Genomic DNA, 22270 nt, shown 5'->3' with positions numbered 1-22270 from the left:
CAGGATGGTCTTAGGCAACCCCTGTGAATGGGTCACAACCTACAAGTTGAAAACCACTATTCTAGGCCCTCAAAAAAATATATCGAAATGCCTAGCTATGCTGTGACTCTAATTCTGTAAGGTAAGTCAAAGATAACTGTGAAGTCCTAAGATGCACGCTTGTGGTACCTTTACGATGCGTGGGGGGTTGCTGTTTAAGACTTTAGGAAGGCATTCATCTGAGGCTTCTGCAAAAGGCGGCTGAACAGGGAACACATGCGCCTGTCGGATACAATCAGACACATTCTTTAATGTAATCAGACACATTCTTTAATGTGACATGACGGGATTTCTGTTCCTGACCTCGCTTTAGTCAGTAAGCAATGGCTGACATTATAAAGAAACAAATACAATCAAATCAACATCTTCAGTGCTCCTTGAAAAAGCATTGTTTAAAAAGAAGTGCTACTGTGTGGGGCTAGAGAGACAGCCCAGTGATTAAAGGCACTGGCTGCTCTTGCAGAGGACATAGGTTCGATTCTCAGTGCATGCATTGCAAGGGTGTGTGTCCTTAACTCCAGTCCCAGGAGACCCAACTGTCTCTTCTGGGATCCAGACACCAGGCACTCACGTGGTACATAGATACACATGTAGGCAAAATACTCATACACATAAGGTTTTAAACAAAAATTAATATACTTTCTAAAGTGTCACAGTCCCAATTTTATTAAACTAATATCTATTAATCCTGTGAAACCACTGAAAATGACCACAAAGACAGTAAGATCAAATAAAACACTTCTATGACAAATACATTGAGAGTTTGAAGTACTGGTTGCTCCTCTAGAGGATCCAGGTTCAAGTCTCAGCACCCACTTGGCAGCTCATAATTGTATATTAACTCCAGTTTCAGGGGATCCATACAACAGGCATGTATGTGGTGCATATATATATACATACATACATATATATATATATATATACACACAAAATGCCCATACACATAGAATAAAACTGTCCATATTAATTCTATTCTCAGAATCATTTCTTCAGCATAAATTTCAAGATGTTTTTCAAAAAGTAAATATTATATAACCACATATTTATATGTTAACAGTATCAACTTTAATAGCATCATTAGGCCTACCTTGTACTCAAAATCCCAGGAAGAAAGCCAGGCTCTAAGTAAGCACGGTCAATACCACCCTGTTTAATTTGCAGAAACTCTGTCCCCCAGAAACACAGAGTGAGCGATCAAACTGAAAACCAATAGAGTGGCATGGCTTTGAGCACAACTTTCTATACTCTGAAACATAACAGTAGTGACAAGAAAATTCCACTACTGACCTCGGTGGCATAGATTTTGAAGAGTATCCATGAGCTATACCAAGTCACCAAGAGGAAGACGCCACACAGCCAGACGTGGTAGAGTAATGAGACGTTCAGGAGACCGCCTATCGTGTCAAGAGGCCTGTGAGCCTGCCTATGAAAGTAGCAAGTACCATTAACTCCATGGCAAAGACAAGGATTCCGCCAAAGACACACACCCTACTTGCTGGTACTTCACTGGAGCGCTTTCCCTCACACTTCCTCAGAGGAAGGGGAAACCTCAGGCAGGCAGGGACTGGGCCTGCAGTACCACTTACTGTGGAGACCAGAGCAGTGTCTACAGGCCTAACTACTTAGGACAGGTCAAAGTATTACTGCTGATTCATGGCAACTCCTTAAACCTATTAAACATGTGAGGAGGAGGGTACGGTGGCTCCTGTGTGTCATCCAGCACACAAGAAATGAAGAAGGGAGTCAAAAGGATCTCAAGTGCAAGGCCAGCAGTCTCAAAAACATGGTTAGGACCTCTGGATCAGACACATCAGCTTCATGTGCGCCATATAGACGGGTTCAGAGCTGCAAAAACAATGGTCTCTGCATTTTAAACAACTTTTAGAAACTATTAGAATGCTAAAAAGCCTCACTAGTCCTAGGGCTGCAGGAATGCACCTCCATGCGACTTAGGTGAACCCTTTGGCTGTGTGTGGAGCACACACTGAGTAAGGTGACTGCAGCAGTGCCCCTCAGGCATCCACCTGGCTGCACCTTCACCATATGACTGACGTCTCAAGCAAGGGCAAAGGAATGACTTGGACATGTGACTAGTGTGCAAATTTCTTCAGTATTTATGTGACGGTTAAACCATCACTACATCATCAAAAGTTAAACCATCGAGAGAGCCAGTGTTAGGGCTCAGTGGGTAACGGTCTTGCTGCCAAGTCTGACGACCTGAGTTCAATCTCCAGGGTCCACGTGGTAAAAGGAGCGAACATAGTGGAAAGAGAGCGCCACAAGATGGCCTCTGGTGGCCACACAAACACACACTAAAGAAATAAATATATAGACGGACAGTGGTGGCGCACGCCTTTAATCCCAGCACTTGGGAGGCAGAGGCAGGCAGATTTCTGAGTTTGAGGCCAGCCTGGTCTACAGAGTGAGTTCCAGGACAGCCAGGGCTACACAGAGAAACCCTGTCTCAAAAAAAAAAAAAAAAAAAAAAAAAAGGAAGGTAGGAAGGTAGGTAGGTAAAAAATTCTATGAGAAAAAAATTACATTTAGTTAATTGTGGTTTTTTGAGAAAGGATTTCTCTGTGTAGCCCTGGCTGTCCTGAAACTGGCTCTGTAGAACTCAACACACCTGACTGCTTCTGCTTCCCAAATGCTGGAATTAAAAGCATCTGCTACCACAACCCAGCTTTTAAAAAAAATTACATTTATTTTTAATAAAGCAAAGATAGGATCAACAGGATAAAATCTGACACATAACGAATGACAAAAGACACAGCAACTCAGAAAGCTCACCTTCCTTTAGTACAGAAGGTACCTGGTGGCACAGCAACAGAGCGGACCACTGTTTCTATGTCTGGGAGAGGTCTGAGGGAGGGAGGGAGGGAGGCGGAGGCTCTCTCCCTTTGGTTTTGGACTAACTGCAGACTAATGCAATGGCACAAAGAGAGCATATGGCATTCAACACCCAAACTTAACTAAGCGTGAGACGCTAAGTCCATCGCAGGACAGACTGGTGAGGAAGCCAGGAAGAACAGTCACTGAAAGCTTAGCCTTCACCTGACCCCACAGCAGCTAAGGATGAGCAACAGAGTGGAGTTTTCAACCTATAAACAGGATGGGCAGGGGCAGGAGCCAGCACCTTCTTGTCATACCAAGTACCACCCTCTCGTCTGTTGATTCTTATTTCAATTAAAAGAAGGTAAGGGATAAACCTAAACAAAGCTGCTACAAAGTATGGAACTGTAAAAGGAAGGAAACAGAGGTCCACTCAGACTTGACTCACTCATCTGTGTGAAGGTCCAGAGCAGTGCTAATCCATGCTTTGGGAATATGGCCTGGGAAAACAAGACCAAGAGAAGATCATGAGAAGTTAGTAAAACTCTTCACCATGCCTTAAACTATGAGGTTCAAGTACACAAGGAGACCTCAGTTAAAATGCTACACTATCTGACTAGGAATAGAGAAGAAAATAATTTCTAAATCCTGGAAGACTTGTACGACTCTGAAATATACATGTCTTAGTCACCATGGTTATTAAAACAAAACAACTATGACAACTACGATAAGCAAGACAACTATGACGGACTGTGTGCAGCACTTCCAGCTTTTCAGTACAGAAAGCGTGTGGGTAACAGATGTGTATCATGAACTATGACCAATTCCATTATAACCTCAAGTCTACAGGTAAGAAGTCACTCACCCTGCCTCTCACTTGTGAGAGCAAAGCACGTAGTTGTGGAGCTTCAAGGCAGCGAGATATAGCTCAGCAGGTAAGAGAGCTCACCACCAAGTCTACCAACCTGAGTTCAATTCCCAGAACCCACACGACAGGAGAGAACCAACTCTTGCAGCCGCTCTCTGGCTCTAACACGTTTATCATCTTGAATGGTGCAGACTGCTGTGCTCAGATCTCCAGACCGTTCTCCCCATGCAGGAGTGAACAGCTGGCCCCGCCCCCGAGCAGCTCCCCTTTGCCCTGCTCTCAGCCTCTACAACAGCTTTCTGTCCTGAGTTGTACTGCCTGTTTTTCTGAGGTGAATGTAATTGCTCACAATTTATTTAGTACTGCAACACAATGGATTTCTCTGTGTTTAAAGAGTATTTTACACACACATACACACCCCACATTTCCTTTAATAAAAAATTCCCTTACCAAATCCTGACAATTCAAACAATGAAATCAGTTGGGCTGATCAATATAAATATATATAAAAAATATTAATTCAATAAAGAGTAACCTTGTGACTGACTTTTTCTACATTATGAGCTAATAATAAACTATATTAGAAAGTAGAAATTCTTACCAAAAAAATAATACACAATGCAGAAATTTCTGACCATGAACAGGGATTCCACACAGCTATGTTTAACTAGTAAGAGGAGAGATCTCCGGAAACGCAAAAATTTGTACTGCTGTGAAAAACAACAAGAAAAATGTGAAGGGACACACTCAGCATCATCCTGGTGAAGGACTAACTAGCACAGCAGGTGAGACCCAGACATTCAGACTGAGCGAGCAAGTGAGGGAGGGCTCCAGCTCCATGCTTCCCTAGCACGTGTGAGGCCTGGCTCAATCCCCACCACCCAGAATCAAATTTAAAAAAAGCCTAGGAGATGGCTCAGTGGATAAAGATGCCTGCTTGCCACACCTGATGATCTGAGTTCTAGCCCACATGAGCATAGTACAAGAGTAAGCTATGAAACAGTTGCTCAATTTGCAGAGTTCCAGTTGAGCATCTTAGACTGAGCCACATCAAAGTGTGCGGCTACTGTCTCCAGAAAAGGCAGCATTCAAACCTAGTACAGCGTATTGACGGAATACGGTTTCCTTCTAAGGATCAGAAAATCATGTTTAAAACGTGGATGAGCCTGAAATGCATGATGTTCAAAGAAGCCAGGCAGGCACAGCAAGAGAAATATCAATGATCTCACATGTGGAATCTTAAAAAGACAAATCTGAACTGATAGAAATCCTGAAAAATGATAATTTTCTGTAGTATAAATAGGAGCTAGAAGATTTAAGAGATGTTGGTCAAAAGATACAAAGTTTCAGTTAAGCTTTACAGATCTGTTATGTACCTTGTTTGTAGAATAATGTATCATATTTAAAAATTTGTAAGAAAGTAGTTTTTAAGTGTTCTGACCACAATTTTTGAGAAAAATATATATTTAAAAAAAAAAGAGTAAGCTATGTGCATGTGCACATTCACACACACACACACACGTGTAACTTAGAAAACTGTAGAAAAAAACTATTCTGATGTTTAAATAATTAAACAATTTTAACACTATACAACTAAGATCAGAAATAAGAAAAGAACAATACTAATTCATAAGATGTTATTGATCAGGAACATATGATATATTCCCCTCTTTTTCCATGGGGAATATATCCCAAACCCTAGTAGAGGACAGGTAGCACCAAACCCTATACATACTGTACTTGTTCCTACGTATAAAACATACCTATGATAAAAATGTTTCAGTAAAACAACAATAACATCTAATAAAAATAAAACACTCGTGTCTAGTTCTTGATTAAAATTTACTATTTGTGGAATTTTCTGTTTAGTAGAGTCAGATTGTGGTTAACTACTGAGAATAAAATTGTAGAAATCAAATCCATGAGTAAAGGGAAGAAGGCAACGGCAGAGACTGTTTTCCTGGCACTGACTATGTACCAGGTTATTCTGATCATGCTTAAGTCATTTACACCTCACAACCCTCTAACGGGAGATAACTAGTCTCATCTTACAGATGACAAATCCAAGGACTGAAGAGTGTAAACAGCCAATCCGAATGGCTAGCCAACTCCCAGCAGGCCAGCCTGAGTCCATAGTCCTACAGACGGCTCTGCATGGACCCTGCCTGGACCCTGTGGACTCTGTGCTAACTTCCCCGTAGACGCCTGGTAGCACCAGCCCAGGCATCTGCATGTACAGCTTCCTGGATGCTGCAACAGAAGCACTCACATCGCTCCAATCATCTGCAAAATCAACATAGCTGCTAAATAAAAGCAATCCCTTATTACTTGACAATTCTAATAACAACAAAAATTACCATATTAAAAAAATAATAAAAGCTGGGCATGGTGATGCACACCTTTAATCCCAGCACTCGGGAGGCAGAGGCAGGCGGATTTCTGAGTTCGAGGCCAGCCTGGTCTACAGAGTGAGTTCCAGGACAGCCAGGGCTATACAGAGAAACCCTGTCTCGAAAAAAACAAAAAACAAAACAAACAAAAAAACCAAACCACACTTCAGAAACATTGGCTAGCTGCTTCCTCCTCTTCCTGAAATGCTAATGGAACTGACCCTCTTTAAGGAAGTTTAGAAGCTAAAGAAAAGCATAGAATTGCAGTAACAGATGGAAGCTACTTTGGTACCATGATTGTAGCATGTCTATGTGGTCACAAACTGTACAGCTTCCACTCCACTGTTGCAGTCAAAGATTCCAGAGTACAGACATGAAACTGTATTCCTCCACGTAGGCACTGGTGCTGCCACCTATCACCTCACAACAGCAAGGACACATCTCCTACAGCAGCTCTTGGCATCACGAGCATCCACCATGCCTCCACTTGCTCCCAAGCTCAAATGTCTTCCAGTTAGGTTTTAGAGGGCCTTGGCTATTTACTGCATACAACATACTAGATGCTACGCAGCGCTCTACAGCTCTCATCTGGTCAGTGCCTGCACACAAGGCATGTTGGTAGGAAGCTCATGCCTTTGTAAATATTAACATTAGGGACGTTCCCCCATCACTCTTGTCGTTACGGGGGCTAGAGAGACAGTTCAGGGGATTAGAACTTATGCTCAGTTCCCAGAACCCCCATCAGGCACCTCACAACTGTCACTCCAAATCCCAAGGGCTTTCCAGGTTCTTCAGGGCTCCTGGATGCAAATGTACACACCTGCTCACAAACATGGAATTTTAAAAAATCAACCTTAAAAAAAAAAAAAAGGAATCTAGGCAGGGTGTGCTGATGCACACCTCTAACCCCAGAGCTCAGGAGGCAGAGGCAGTCTGATCTCCCTGAATGCAAGGCCAGCCTGGTCTACATATCCAGTTGCAGGGAAGCCAGGGAAACAGGGAAACCCTGTCTAAAATAATAGCAGTTGGTGGTGGTCATAGTAATATTATGAGAAATAAAATAATATCTGACATGAGCATTTTAATTGTATTAAGCACGCTTAAAGCAAAACAACTAATGGGCTGATTAGATTTCTCATAGGTTACATTAAAAAAATAGTAAATGAGCCGGGCAGTGGTGGCGCATGCCTTTAATCCCAGCACTCGGGAGGCAGAGGCAGGCGGATTTCTGAGTTCGAGGCCAGCCTGGTCTACAGAGTGAGTTCCAGGACAGCCAGGGATACACAGAGAAACCCTGTCTCGAAAAACCAAAAAAAAAAAAAAAAAAAAACCCTAAGTGATATGTACAATGTGTAAACTCTATTATTCTTAGGAAGCTGGCTGACAGGCAGGACCAAAAACAATTATGACAGTGACAATGATGATAATGATAATGATTATTTTTGCTTGTTAAAAAGGGGTGGGGGGCGCCAGGCGTGGTGGCACATGCCTTTAATCCTAGCACTCGGGAGGCAGAGGCAGGCGAATTTCTGAGTTCGAGGCCAGCATGGTCTACAAAGTAAGTTCCAGGACAGCCAGGGTTACACAGAGAAACCCTGTCTCGAAAAACCAAAAAAAAAAAAAAAAGTACGTAGGCCAGGCAGAGTGGCCCAAACCTTTAATCCCAGCACTTGGGAGGCAAAGGCAGGCAGATGTCTGTGAGTTCAAGGCCAATTTGGCGTGTGTTTGTGTGTGTGTGTGTGTTTGTGTGTGTGTGTGTGTGTAAAATGAATTCTGGGACAAGTAAGCTACATTGTAACACCCTGTCTCACATAAAATAAAGTAAGTAAAGAAGAAGTCTGTGATTACAGGTATCCAGCATCCTAGAGGCTCAGCTCAGGGGAAGGGAGTGGCCTGTCTTCTCACATCTACTTCTTCCCTATCAATCCCCCCACTACTGCCCTGCCCAGCAGTACTCAGAGGACAGCACCTGACAGATGACTACATTGTGTGGCTACAAGCCATGTCCCAAATGTCTATTTTGGTCAAATGTTAAATTTTAAAGCGAGGCGCGATAGCACGCGCCTGTAACTAACACTTGGGAAGCTGAGGCAGGAAGATCCAGAGTCTACTACTAAGACCCTGCCTCAAAAAGAAAATCTTACAAAGTTAATCTAAAGTGAAAGTTTATCATATCAGAATAAACTTTTGAGATACAAGAACCCAAAATTTTATCAAAAGAAATTATAAAAATAAGTACTAAAATTTGGCACTATATGGTAGATACAATAACTTATCAGCAACGTCAACTAATGCTCCTGTGATCAACGTCTATCTGTAAAATAGACGTCCACTTCACCTCAAGGCCCAGCAACATGTTCAGGAGTGTCCTATTTTCTCCAGCACTTTCTCTTTCCCCTTCTCTGTATCTGTTACGCTTGGCCTTGAGACCATGGACCACGGGGCATCCTGTACGGAGGTTTTCTCCTTGAGATGCTGTGAGTGCATCCACTGTCTCTCCTCTTCACAGTGAGCAGCGGCCCTAGGCGGAAGCGTTGTTCTCACACTCACAGCTGCAGAAGGTGAGGACGTGACCTCCTCACAGATCTGTTGTCCCCAGCTCGGCTCACCAACACCATGGGCATGTGACAAGGCCTAGCGACCCCTCCTCAAGGACAACATTCTCATCACTACATGACTGCTTTATGCCTCACTTCTTCTCACCATGTCCAGATCTCCCAGTCAGGGCAGAAATGAAGTACATAAAAACACAAGCAGAAATCGGGACCCAGAGACTGAGCACAGATCATCAACTTGTATGCCAAGTGCTTTTAACTGCTAAGACCCTCACCTGTTTCAGTTTAGTTTAAAACAAACCAGTGAATATGCTGAGAAGATGGCTTAGTCAAGGTTTTGCCATCCAAGCATGAGGGCTTGAGTTTAGATTCCCCCCACTCATGTGAAAAGACAGAAATGGCAGCACATGCCTATGTTAGCACTAGGCACACCAGGCAGGAGGATTCCTGGAGCCCACTTTGCCAAGTTAATAAATTCCAAATTAAGTAAGAGACTCTGTCTCAAAATCTAAAGTGAAAAGCAATTGAGGACCACAGTCAACATCAACCTCTGGTCCCAACACACCCAGGTGAGCAAGCACACACATGTGCGCATGTGTCCACTACACACACACACACACACACACACACACACACCCTAACTGAAGCATAGTTTTTACTACAGCACTCAAACCAGGTGAAGGAGTTTTATTTACATAGCCATGTCTTGTTCTGGAAAGGGTCTGAGACAATGGCTGAGTGTTCTTAAATCACGTGCACATCCCTAAGCAGGTGGCTCCACAACACTTCCCCTGATGGCACAGCCTGCTCCGTCCCAGCAAGTGGGACTAGTGACCAGGAAAGAGGGAGCAGCCTCCCAAGAGAGGCAGCGGGGAAGGAAGCTCGGCTTAGCCCTCAAACACTCTGAAGTTAAACTGTGTAGGAGAGGTTCTCTCCACTGCTATCCTCCAGGCTGGCTGACCTCAGAGCGAGCTGGGATTACAGACATCTGTGCTACTGCACCTTCATGGGCCTGAGCTTGGCGGTCAGGCCATTTTAATTTTACTGATCAAATCTTGAAATAATCGGGTGAGGCTGGCCATACACAGACATGACAGTGTTGATATTACCAAATGATAGCTAGGAAATGCTCAAATTGTATCTTACCTGTATAATAGGAAACGGGAGATAATTCATGTTGTTAATGAAATACAGAAGACTATAGCTATAGCCCATGAATGCTCCGGACAGTAGGAAAAACAGATGATATTCATTCAAGCAGGTCTGAGCAGCAGGGCTATCTAAGCTGAGGGAAAAAGTTAAGCTATTAATAGTTGAAAACACATCACTGTTGTTTTAAGGCTATTTGCCAGAAGGCAAAATTCCAAGTTAATAACTTAAGAAATGCCCCAAATTCTAACCAAATGACTCACTTTAGGTAAACGGGAGCAAACAAATACTGAAGTATTCTCCCCTGACGCCAGGGATTGTCACTACTGCTGTCACCTTGGGAATCTGAGGTAAGAATGTGTGAAACAGTCATCTTGCTCCAAAGGCAAGCTGGCTGCATCTGATAAGGAACTATAAATAATCTGCATGGACCTAGTGGAGGTGCTGACGATCTGAGCTTCTCCAGTCTCTCCTAACCAGGCCACCTTCTCAGGGCCTCCGGATGCCTGGAAAGACTGCAGACCTGGGGAGCACTAACCTCTAAATCAGGACAGCCCGCTCCTGACTCACCTGGACCGTGCCTCCCTCTCCTCCTCCCTCTCTCTCTGCAGCTATGTCCCAGCACTCTCAACTGTCAGGCAGCTCAGAGACTGTCCCTGAATCACCCTCAGGAACCCAACAGTGCCCACACAGCACCTTCCACACACAAATATACTGAGAATTTTGCTAATTTTCTCAAACATAAAATATCACTTAACAACTTGATACACAGAAACAGGAATGCCTGTGAGAGTCTGGAAAACAGGGTGCAACACTAGTGATCTCCACGGGTCTCCTTTGACCTGGTAAATAACAGGCTTTCTAGAAAGAAAAGAAGAAAACTTGACCATACCTCTCAGTTCCAGTGCAGGGAACCACGAGAGAGCTGTACTGGCCCTTGGTCATGATGGCCGCACACCAAGCCACAGCCATTCCCATCGCGGCGTGGATGAAGGAGTGCGTGAGCTGCTGGGGATGCAGGATCCGCGCTATCAGGGCCAGTCTGGAGCCGGATATGGAGGGCACAACTGCAGAGAGCACAGCACAGCTTTCTAAGTGTGGCACCTCAAGTCGAGGAGCAGCGCCTTCCCTCGCACCACAGACACAACCAACCGACGGAAATCCACTACAGAAAGCTCCAGCTAATGACCCCAACCTCAAAACTCTTGAAAATAAAGAAATACACATACAAGAAAACCTAGAGAATCGAGATAGGGCCTTGACACAATTCACTTCAACTTCCTTGGTTTCGTTTGTTTTTCTTATAGACAAGGGCTCATGTTGCCCAAGCTGGCCTCAAACTTGATTGTAGAGTGGAGGACATTTCTGAACTACAAATATTCTCCTGCCTGTCTCCTGACTACAGATGTGTCCTCATGCAATTGGCCTGTTCATTTCTTTCTTCTTTCTTTCTTTTTTTTTCCTATTTTCTTTTTTTTTTTTTTTTTTGGTTTTTTGAGACAGGGTTTCTCTGTATAGCCCTAGCTGTCCTGGAACTCACTCTGTAACTAGGCTGGCCTCGAACTCAGAAATCCGCCTGCCTCTGCCTCCCAAGTGCTGGGACTAAAGGCGTGCGCCACCACCGCCCGGCTCATTTCTTTAACTTAGTATTCCCTGATAGCTAATATAATGCCAACTCTGACGTTTTTCTAAGTAACATAAAATAAATAATTTAGAAGATAGCTCCAAATTGCCTTTATTTCAACATTTGAGATTCATTAAGAGTCCATCTGTGAAAAATAAGCCACAAAGACGAAACTTACAATAATGAATATCAAGTGTTTATAGCGCTATCACGGACATGTGCGCCACTACACCCAACTCTGAATAGGCATTTTCATTACATCCAGTCATTTGTTTGCAGTGAGGTATGTGCAGAGGTTAGAGCTGGTTCTCTGTAACCCACTGAGCCTCCATACTCGCTCCTACACAGGTAGTTTTAGGACCTCTCCAACAATCCAAAGAGCTCTTTGGAAGTGGCGTGGTGGACAGCTGTGGGAAAGGGTAAAGGGCGTTTGTGCCTGAGCCCCGGCAGCCCTGGGCTCCCTGACACAGCAGGTAATAACCTTCCTTTAGGTCACCCAAGGAAAAGCCATGGCAGTGTGGGCAACAGGGGGCTTGGCATTTTAGGAAAGATGTGGCTAACACCTCCTCTTCCCCATCAAAAATGTCCCCAAAGCCAATTATGTGACTAACTTCCTAACGTGGCAAACCCTGCCATGTCTCTCAATGTTCTTTCAAGCTCCATCTTCCTAGAAAAATCATTTCTCTTCTTTGTCTGCCTAACACAACTCCTCCTTCAAAGTCTGATGAGCCATCAGCTCCTCTAGGCAGCCTCCACACTGGGTCAAAGATGGCCCTCTGTGCTCCCTCAGACCTGCCCAGTGCACGGCACATAGGGCCTACTCCTACAGAACGAGCCAAGTGACCAGTGAGGCTTTAAAAACAAGAGTGAACGCCTTTAATCCCAGCACTCAGGAGGCAGAGGCAAACTCAAATAAATAATTTGAGTATTATTTATTCAAAGTCAAGTTTCACTGACTTTGAAGCCAGCCTGGTCTACAGAGTGAATTCTAAGACAACCTGGTCTACACAGAGAAAACTGGTCTCAAAATATAAAAATAAAAATAAAGTAAACTAAAAATGCTGACTCGAGCGCCCTCACCTGGCCCTACATAGAGAAGGCCCAGGAGCAGAGGAGAGAGGGAAAGAGCACACAGGCCATAAGCCAAGGGGTTCTGAACAGGGCTGACTAGACAAAGAGACCTAGCCACCAAGAAAGCACTAAGAAAGCAAAGAAAAATAATATGTATTACAATACCCAGTAAGGACTTAAAATTTTACACACTATTTTTAAATATAGAATTCTTTAAATACTAAAGAGTTAAGAGATGTTACAGCAAAAACTATAAGTAGATGGAATACATGAATAAGCGATAAATAATCAGAAAGGCCGTAAGTGACCACTCGGGAATCTGGAAAGGCAGAGAAGGAACAAGCCAAGTGGGCACTGTTCTGGAATCCAGGCTGCGCCCAAGGGAAAGCCCAGCTTTCTGTAATTATTATAAAACCACAGACTTTGTTATTTGGGGAAAGAAAAAATAAGTCAACAGCCACAAATGCAGTGGCACATGCTTGCAATCCCAGTGCCCAGGAGGCTGAGGCAGGAGTGTTATAACCTTGAGGTCAGTCCAGATGTAGTCCCCTACCTTACAAGAATTATCTAATAATTCATTTACTAACTCACAGCTTTAACACTAGCTGTGAACTAATAAAAGGTTTTACATTTTTCATTGTGGCAAAATATAAAATAAAATTTACCTTTGAATCATTTTTAAATGCACAGTTCTGAGACAGGAGGACAGTCACACTGCTGGCAAGTTGCCCCAGGCCCTCCTGACCCCTTTGTGCTGCAGCCCCTGGCACTAACAGTCCACTCTGTCTTTATGACTTGACCTCTTTATATACCCAGCTTCCCCACAGCAGACTCATAAACGACTATCATGAAAGGTCTAAATGTCTCTTCAAAAGAGAAACACCAAAGTAATTGTAAGTACAACTGAAAGGATAACAGAATACAGCTATGCACACATTTCTTAAAGTCTGCCCTAAGTAAGATGAATTATTTTTGTTTTGTTTGAGACAAAATCTGCCATCTAACCTAGGCTAACTGTCTAACTCACTATGTGGCGGAAGCTGGCCTCAAACTTATGGTGACCCTCCTTCAGACCTACTCAGTGCTAAGATTACAAGCATGTGCCACCACATCTGATGCTCAAACTTTTAAGAAAGTTAAAATTCTGAAACCTACCTGTATAGAATTCCACATTGAAAATACTTATTATTATAATGACCACGGCCAGCAGCAGGAGGTGAAAGATGACTTGGGAACTATAGAAGTCATTGCAAGAATCTAAAACACAAGAGAAATGAATTAGTGATGCTCATTCAGTTTTTCAGTTGTGTTCAGCACACTGCAACATTTGAACTACAACTATGGTGTTTTTAACTTCATTTATTTGTGTATGCAGATGTATTTGTGAACGTTAAATGTATCTGTGTACACGGCACGGGCCTGAGAGGGCACTAGATCTCTCCTAGCTGGCGTTACAGGCATCTACGGGATACCTGGTTTATTCTGTGAGTGTTGAGATCCAAGCCCAGGTCTCCACACTTAGACAGCAAACATCCTTAACCATTGAGCCATCTCAACAGACTCTACAACTATAATTTTAACTTTCAAAGAATTTTTAAGAATTTACTTGTATGCTGCTGTCAGGTCCAATAGGACATCAACACAAGAACTCCAAAGTAAATTATTCAGATTTTGTTTTGGGTACTGGAAAATGGTATTAGAATTTCTTTTAATTCACACAGATGTTGCTAACAGAGAAAATACAACCATATGTAAACATTTCATCATAGGAAAGCTACCATAGTAACAAGCCAAGTTTGTTTTCAAAATGTAAACAGTATTTCTGAACTTTATATAGTAAAGGCAATTAGTGCCTCAGCTAAGGAAAAGTAATGTGGAAACAGTGTAACTTACCAGTCCTAAAAAGGGTTAGTCTAAACAACAAAACCCAACCAGACACTCAACAACCAACATGCTTCCAAGTTTAAACTATGAGTATGTTACTATCTAAAAATATGAACAAAAGAAAGAGACATGAGACATGCTGGCTGAATAGACTCACTTAATAATGAAAGCAATTATTTTCAAAGTAGAATTCAGAAACCAAAATTAATCCCAGATTTCCTAGGTCTCCAACAATTAATCATCTGCCATCTCTGCCAGGGCTTATGGGTTATGTTCATCAGTCCTGCATGATTCAGCAAATATGACACACATCAGCTAAAGCATGATTGTATCGCTTAGTAGCGATATTCTCAAAGGCCAAACAACAACGACAACAAATTCTAACTCCTTGATGGCCTACACTTTCTTATAAGAAAAATAAGGAATATATTATTGAGAAAAAAAATCTCCCAAAGTAATTTGTGTTTTTTAGTCTTAGGGAATATTTTCAAGACTTCAAAACCTATTCTGTACCTTTATGACTTTTTAATTTTTTTAATTTGTGCTTCAGTGAACTCATGGACCATAATGAGTCTTGTATGAGTGTGCTTGCTCATGCACACACATGTAAAGGCCACAGCGACACTAGCTCTCTTCCTCTGTGGCTCTCCTTATTTTTTGAGCTAGGGTCTCTCACGGAACCGAGAGCTCAGCAGCTGGCTGGCTGGCCAATGAGCCACAACACTGGGGTTAGGATATGCATCACACAGCTGACTCTTGATTGTACTGAGAATCTAAATTCAGGTCTTCAACTCAAGCAGCAAGCACTTTACCCTCTCAGCGTCTTTCCAGCTCCTAACATCATCATTTTATTTTCACATCCAAAGATTCCAATAAGCATCCAGCCTGTTTCCATCTCCTCTGTCTCAGCAGACTTGTACTAAGTCTTCCCTGACATTCTTTAGTTTTTGGCCTCTCTTCTCTTTGTTGGCTACAACATAAGAATAAAGTATTCTTTAAATAACTGTATAGCTTTTTCTTATTGCTTTTGAAATAGTTTCTCTATATGTATCCCAGGCTAGCCAGGATCTCTGGAGCCTCTTGCTACACTCTCCTAAGAGTTGGATTATAAGAATGTGCTACAACTAGCTAGATTAGACTTTTTTTTTAATACCAGTCACAATTCCCATCTGCAATTTTAAATGGATGGCAGGGAAAGGAAAAACAAGAAAAGACAAGGGAACTGGGGCTGGAGAGATGGCTCAGCAGAGGGCTTTTCCAAAGGACCTGGGTTCAGTCCCAGCACCCACATGGTGGCTCACAACCATCTGCAACTCTTCCAGGGGGATCCATAAGCACCAGGCACACACGTGGTGATGAACATACATATATACAAGTTAAATACTTATACACATGAAAAATACAAATAAGCCAACTTTTCTTTTCCTTTTTTAAGGAAAAGACAAAAGGATAAATACTTGTGTGGCTTCCTTTTCTTTTTTACTGCACCTCTAGGGATTTACTATATATATGCCCCAGATTGGCCTTGAACTCAGGTCGTCCTGCCTCTGCCTCCCAGGACACTGGGCCATCACACCTAGCTGTGTATATAAGTAGTCTTCTAATGATCTGTCCTGTCATCATACATAATCCCTGACACACTTACTGATTTTATATAACAAAAATGACAGTTCTGTGAGTGCAGAAATGCAGAGAGTGAGTGCCTTTACGTAATGTTTTAATGTCAATACAGACAGTAATTAAAAATCACCACTTACCTGACAGCCACTGTATAGGGTGGAATAAATTGATGCTGCTTAAGACTATAAAGGCTGTGATGCAGACGGGTAGAAGCACTACTGACCAAACGATGCTGGTAACTATCCTCCAACCCAAAACCTAAAATTAAACACAACTCTTCAATCAAGAAGTCAGTTACTCTAACTCAGACATGCAAATCCTGCTTCTCCATTTAGGCTATTAACATGAACCACTACTATTTGCATTCTCTTTACTTCTCTCCTTGCGCCCACTCCCCACCCCCCAAACACAGAATGGATGCAAGGAGGTGAGCTCTCCTTAGCTGAAGCCTAGAGTAGGCTGTCTTAAATAAACCATGAATATATGCTCGGTTTAGCGTCTCCCCAACCCCAGAGTCTGCTAAGGCCACATTCTTTCAACACAGAGCAGCCCTTCCCGTTTCCTAGCCCAAGGAATCAAGCCATTTATTATGCATTAGCTCGAATCACTAACCTTTTGCTCTACAACTTTTCCACCAAATTTCCATTCGGGCCATCCCAACCACGCTGACAAACTTCCACTTCGGACTCCAGCTCAACACCCCAGACCTAACTTCCACTCGGGGACGCCCACACACCCTTGCACCCAATCCCCGAGGCGGTCAGATCCCTACACGCTATTCCTAAAGCGCCTCCAAGACAGGCCCCTTTAGCCAAGCGCGCAGGCACCGCCAGAGAGGCAGGGAGCGCCACGGCTCGCTAACTCACGCGCCAAAGGATGTCCCGCGGCGACCCGCCGGCGCAGGGCCCGCTCGCAGCCGTGGCCATGGAGATGGCGGCCCCCGCTCTCAAGCGTGCCGGGGACAGAGTGTCCGCCCGCCACCACTGTTCAAAGGCAGGAAGGCCCCGGGAGGACCCAGCTGGGGCTGCCCGGTACGCTGCCTGGGCAGGGTTCTGCAAAGCCGCCAGACCATCTCTCCGCAGCTTCGCCTGAACAGACTCAACCGGCCAGAACTTCCCCGTAGCCACATGCCTCCAGGTGGGCTGTGACTCGAGGAAGCGTCCTCTGGAGTCCAAAAAGTCCTTCCGAAGCAGGGTCCATCTGGGCGTCAAAAACAAAGGGCGACGGTGCTGCATGCTGGGAACTGTAGTCTCGACGACCCCTGAGAACCAAGGGGAAGAGGAGCGTTGCATTCTGGAACTTGGAGTTCCAAAGTACAGGCTCGCGGTGTAACGAGAAGCAAGTTGGGGTGTCCTAGAACTGGAGTTACAGTTGTTGGCTGCCATGTGGTTACTGGGAATTAAACCCGGATACTCTAGAGGAGCAGCCTTTTACGGGACTCACCTCCCAGCCCCTCCCTTTCTCTTCTATTTTTTTCTTTCTTTTTTTTAACTAAAGCTGTAATAACCACTGGGAGTGAAAAGGTTGTTATATCACTTTTTCTTCCAGAATGCCATCTTTCTTCTTCTTTTTTTTTTAAAGATGCATTTATTTTATTTATATGAGTACACTGTAGCTGTCTTCAGACACACCAGAAGAGGGCATCAGATCCCATTACAGATGGTCCTGAGCCACCATGTGGTTGCTGGGAATTGAACTCAGGACCTCTGGAAGAGCAGTCAGTGCTCTTAAGAGTTGAGCCATCTCTTCAGCCCAGAATGGCATCTTTCTAAAAGTGAAACCACAGGATACTGAAGCTGCCGTCTTAATACTCAGTAACTTCACTGAATTCCTTTTATTAAAAATAAAGTGTTTTATTGATAAGAAAGGTATGTTTTGGTTTTTAGCTTCAGCTATTAATACTTGTTAAGTGCAGCATCTTGATCCTCACAGAGCCTCTATTTCTTCAAGTGTAAAATAAGGATAAAAACACAACATCCTGTTAATGGGGTAAAGATGTAAATACTATATACTATAAGACAACTATTGAAGGCTGGGGTGTGACTGAGTTGTAAAATGCTTTCCTGATATATACCAAACCCTACAGCACCTCCCAAAACATGGCAGCACTCAAGAAACTGAGGCAGGAGGCTATAAAGCTCAAAGCCATCCTTAGCTAGTGAGTTTGAGACTAGTCTGGAATATGTGAAACAGCTGTCTCCAAAAAGAAGATTACCATTGGTGGAGAGGTAGCTCAGCTAGCTACATAAGCATGAAGACAAGAATTCAGTACCTGGACTCCAGGAGGAAAACCTGAACATGGTGCTGGACAGGTGCTAGGCAGGTGCTGGGCAGGTGCTGGGCAGGTGCTGGGCAGGTGCTAGGCAGGTGCTGGGCAGGTGCTAGGCAGGTGCTGGGCAGGTGCTAGGCAGGTGCTAGGCAGGTGCTGGGCAGGTGCTAGGCAGGTGCTAGGCAGGTGCTGGGCAGGTGCTGGGCAGGTGGGCAGGTGTTGAGCAGGCAGAGATAGGGAGCTCTATGAGGCTTATAGCTAGTGAGCCAAGCCTACTCTGAGCTGTAGGCACTTGGGAGAAACAAGGTGGAGGGAGCCTGAGGAACAACACACAAAGTAGACTTCTGGCTTCCACACCCACATGCACAAATGTGCACACATACAAACACAAACATGCACACATACAACTTCTCACTGGCTCAAATTCCTCTCTCTGATTACTTTTGGCCTCATCAAAAACCTAGGTGAGTAGTGCTAACAGCTTTTTTACAATGCTAACATTCAACACCCTAGGAAGGCAGAGGTAGACATGGTGTCTTGCTCACTCTGTATAAACTCATAGGCTACCGAGAGAAACTGAGATGGCACAAGATACTCTGTACTGTTTGCTAACAATGGCTTCTTGGCTTATTTAAGATATCATATTAACTTCCAAAATTACATTAATACCAATCACACCTGAGCCAAAAGACAAACTGGGATTATACTTGGTTGATCAAGAATAAACCTGTCAAGAAGAAATCTTTCCAAGTCACAGAGAAAACTTTTTTGTTGTTGTTGTTGTTGTTTTTTTTTTTCTAGACAAGGTTTCTCTGTATAGCCCTGGCTGTCCTGGAACTCACTTTGTAGACCTGGCTGGCCTCGAACTCACAGAGATGGGCCTGTCTTTGCCTCTGCTGGGATAAAATTCATTCACCACCCGAGTCTGGCTTCAGTCTTCACTTTTTTTTTTTTTTTTGGTTTTTCGAGACAGGGTTTCTCTGTATAGCCCTGGCTGTCCTGGACCTCAATTTGTGGACCAGGCTGGCCTCGAACTCAGAAATCCACCTGCCTCTGCCTCCCGAGTATTGGGATTAAAGGCGTGCGCCACCACGCCCGGCCAGTCTTCACCTTTTAATCCCTCCCTCCATTCATCTGCCAGGATTCAGGGTGTGGCTGGGAACTAGGGTCATATTGGACCACAGGAAGAGGGTCACAACTGTGGAAAAATGAGCCACTGAGCTTGAAGGAAACCGGTATTTAAAGCAACCACAGCAGTCCGAAGGAACCTGCCTTCACCTCCGCGGTTAATCTACACAGGAAAGATGAAGTCTTCAGAGTCAGGATAGTTTACTTTTTATAAGATTTCTCACATTGCTTTGCTTTGCTTGGACTTTTGAGGCTGAGTCTTGCCATTAATCCAGACTGGCCTCAGCTTACCCCAGTGCTAACATTCCAGGCCTGGACAGGGTGCCCTATTTTTTATAGCCTTAAGTCATCTTTTGAAAGATGTTTGCCGGGGCTGGAGAGATGGCTCAGTGGGTAAGATCACTGACTGTTCTTTCAAAGGTCATGAGTTCAAATCCCAGCAACCACATGGTGGCTCACAACCATCCATAGTGAGATCTGACACCCTCTTCTGGTGTGTCTGAAGACAGCTACAGTGTGCTTAGATGTAATAATAAATAAATTGGGGAGCTGGTGAGATGGCTCAGTGGGTAAGAGCGCACCCGACTGTTCTTCCAGACTGCTCTTCTGAAGGTCTGGAGTTCAAATCCCAGCAACCACATGGTGGCTCACAACCATCCTAACCAGATCTGACTCCCTCTTCTGGAGTGTCTGAAGACAGCTACAGTGTACTTACATATAAATAAATAAATCTTTAAAAAAAATAATAATAAATAAATCTTAAAAAAAAGAAAGATGTTTACCCTTTTTGTCTGACTCTGTCTCGCTGCTTATTGTTTCCAGAGTGCTTGTCACATTAACAGAAGCCCAAGAATGCTTATTTAATGGACAAAATAATGAGGAAGACAAAAGAAATTAAGTATATCAGAGAATGTCCATCTGGAACGACTTTTGATATCTAGTTCAAAGAAATGTGTAATGTAGAAAACTGACCAAAGTGTGGAAAGGCTGAAAGAGCACAGCAGGCAAAGAACAGATGGCATGAGGGAGTGGGAGAGTTATTGCCCAGCACACGCCCAGTGAGCCCAGGACCAGGCCAGGCTGCAGAGGGAGATGAAGGAGACACTGCCCACTTAACCACAGCTATCAGGCAGAAACTGAGGACTTAGTCCCCTGAAGCGGTCGAAATGACCACAAGCACCCACACCACCCGCAGTCGCTGTGTGATCTCCAGGTTCCTTGCCAATGATGAGACCATTTGTAAGCTGTGGTATTGAATGAGGTTTTGCTCAGAAATTATCTGGTACATTACAGGATGTTACAGGCTCTTGGTTGGGTAACCATGTTGTAACTAACTCCCCAGTCACTCAGGAGCTGCTATGTCACTTCCTCTTTTCCTGCCAGTGAAAACTAAACAGGAATTCAGAAAATGTTCCCTAGACACACAAAACTATAACACACACACACACACACAAAACAGAATAAGATTAACTAACATGTGATGTAAATGAATCAATACTGCTGTGTGTAATTATAACTCAGTAATTATAGAATTTACAAAAAAAGTCAAAATTTAACAAATCACAAACGGGAGTTGAACTAGAAGGAATTCAAGGGCTAAAAAACACAACAGCAAAAGGGGTTTTGGTCATAAAAAATATAGAAGAAAAAAGGATTTTTAAAAAGTGACCTGCAGGAGACTGTCAACCATTAAAGAACAGGCTGAAACCAAAGATATAAAAGTGACTAATAGAAAAAAAACAAAAACCAGAGTGACTAAGAGAGGGCCGAGGGACGGCTCAGTGGCGACAAGCACTGGCTGCTCTTCCAGATGACCAGAGTTTGAGTCCCAGCATCTATGGAAATACGGTGGCTCAAGACCTACTGTAACTCCAGCTCCGGGGGATCCAACGCCCTCTTCTGGCCTCTAAGGGCACTGTACACACATGGTACACAGACATACTTGCAGAAAAAAAAAATCTATAAATAAATATTTTAAATAACTAAGAAGACTGTATTAAAAATAAGTAAAAGTGGCCAACAAAGAAGTTAGGCAAAGAAGCTCTAACGTCTGGATAGCAGAGCTCCTGACCACCCTGGACCCGCAGTTAAGCTATCCAATCACACACAGAAATATGATGATGTCCCTTTGTTTTAAAATTGCTCTAATGTTTTTTTAAATATTAAAAAAATATCTGAATCATTCATTTCAAAGTCAATTGTATAGATTTTTATATTTTATAACTAGTAAAATAAATGGGCTTGGGGTGGCAAATAACCCTTCATTCTGCCCATTTGCTTAGCTCTAGGCTCAGTCCTTCCCAGAGAGAAGGCTCTTACTGTATTTATTCATTTACTAACTTATTTACATCTTATGTAAAGTGGTGTTTTGCCTACATGTATGAGGGTGGCAGACCTCTTATTGTGGGCTTCCAGGGTCCCACCTGAGGTGCTAATAATGACACAGAGACATCTGTACAGTCTACGGCTGTTGGCCTTTTTGCTGGGGCAGTCTCTCAGCTAGACCATCTATCTAACTTAGGCAGCTTTCTCTGCCATCACTTCTCACATGGCTCTCACTGTTCCACTCCCGGCTCCACCCTGTCTCCCTTCTGTCTACTCCCCAGTCCTTCCCTAGCGCCAGCCCAGCTACAGCAGCCCAGCTCTTTATTATGTAAAAAGCCACAGTCCTTTCTCATCCAGTTGGCATTGAGGTCAGGGATAAATGATCTTCACCAAGCATCTAGCCTTTTCTTTGTACGTAGACAAGGAAATGACATTTACACATCCTGCTTGCCTGCACAGCAGTTAACAACTGAGAACACAGGTAAGACAGTTGATACTATATGTGTGGTTTTTCCC

The 22270-nt window shown here is 43.6% G+C and overlaps 1 protein-coding gene across 2 annotated transcripts in view; it reads right to left on the bottom strand.

Moving 5' to 3' along the window:
• Ndc1 (NDC1 transmembrane nucleoporin) overlaps nucleotides 1-17000 on the bottom strand; it is a 48300-nt gene extending 31300 nt beyond the window's left edge. The window contains exons 1-9 of one of the 2 annotated variants that reach the window (NR_165083.1): nucleotides 16645-17000; nucleotides 16170-16290; nucleotides 13684-13785; nucleotides 10726-10900; nucleotides 9831-9969; nucleotides 4341-4449; nucleotides 3320-3371; nucleotides 1327-1462; nucleotides 169-261 (exon numbers count right to left, since the gene is read on the bottom strand). Coding sequence is in view for 1 of the 2 variants with exons in the window: in NM_028355.4 (NP_082631.1) it covers nucleotides 169-261; nucleotides 1327-1462; nucleotides 3320-3371; nucleotides 4341-4449; nucleotides 9831-9969; nucleotides 10726-10900; nucleotides 13684-13785; nucleotides 16170-16290; nucleotides 16899-16958 (987 nt within the window). In the remaining variant the exon portion in view is untranslated. The remainder of the gene's footprint in view (nucleotides 1-168; nucleotides 262-1326; nucleotides 1463-3319; nucleotides 3372-4340; nucleotides 4450-9830; nucleotides 9970-10725; nucleotides 10901-13683; nucleotides 13786-16169; nucleotides 16291-16644) is intronic. The other variant, NM_028355.4, reaches the window with a different exon arrangement.
• Between the last annotated feature and the right edge of the window lie 5270 nt (nucleotides 17001-22270).

Source organism: Mus musculus, chromosome 4 (genome assembly GCF_000001635.26).
Source record: "Mus musculus strain C57BL/6J chromosome 4, GRCm38.p6 C57BL/6J".
In the NCBI taxonomy this organism is placed as follows: domain Eukaryota; kingdom Metazoa; phylum Chordata; class Mammalia; order Rodentia; family Muridae; genus Mus; species Mus musculus.
The sequence above is the reverse complement of the archived record's forward strand: the minus strand, read 5'-3'. Positions and strand labels throughout refer to the sequence as shown.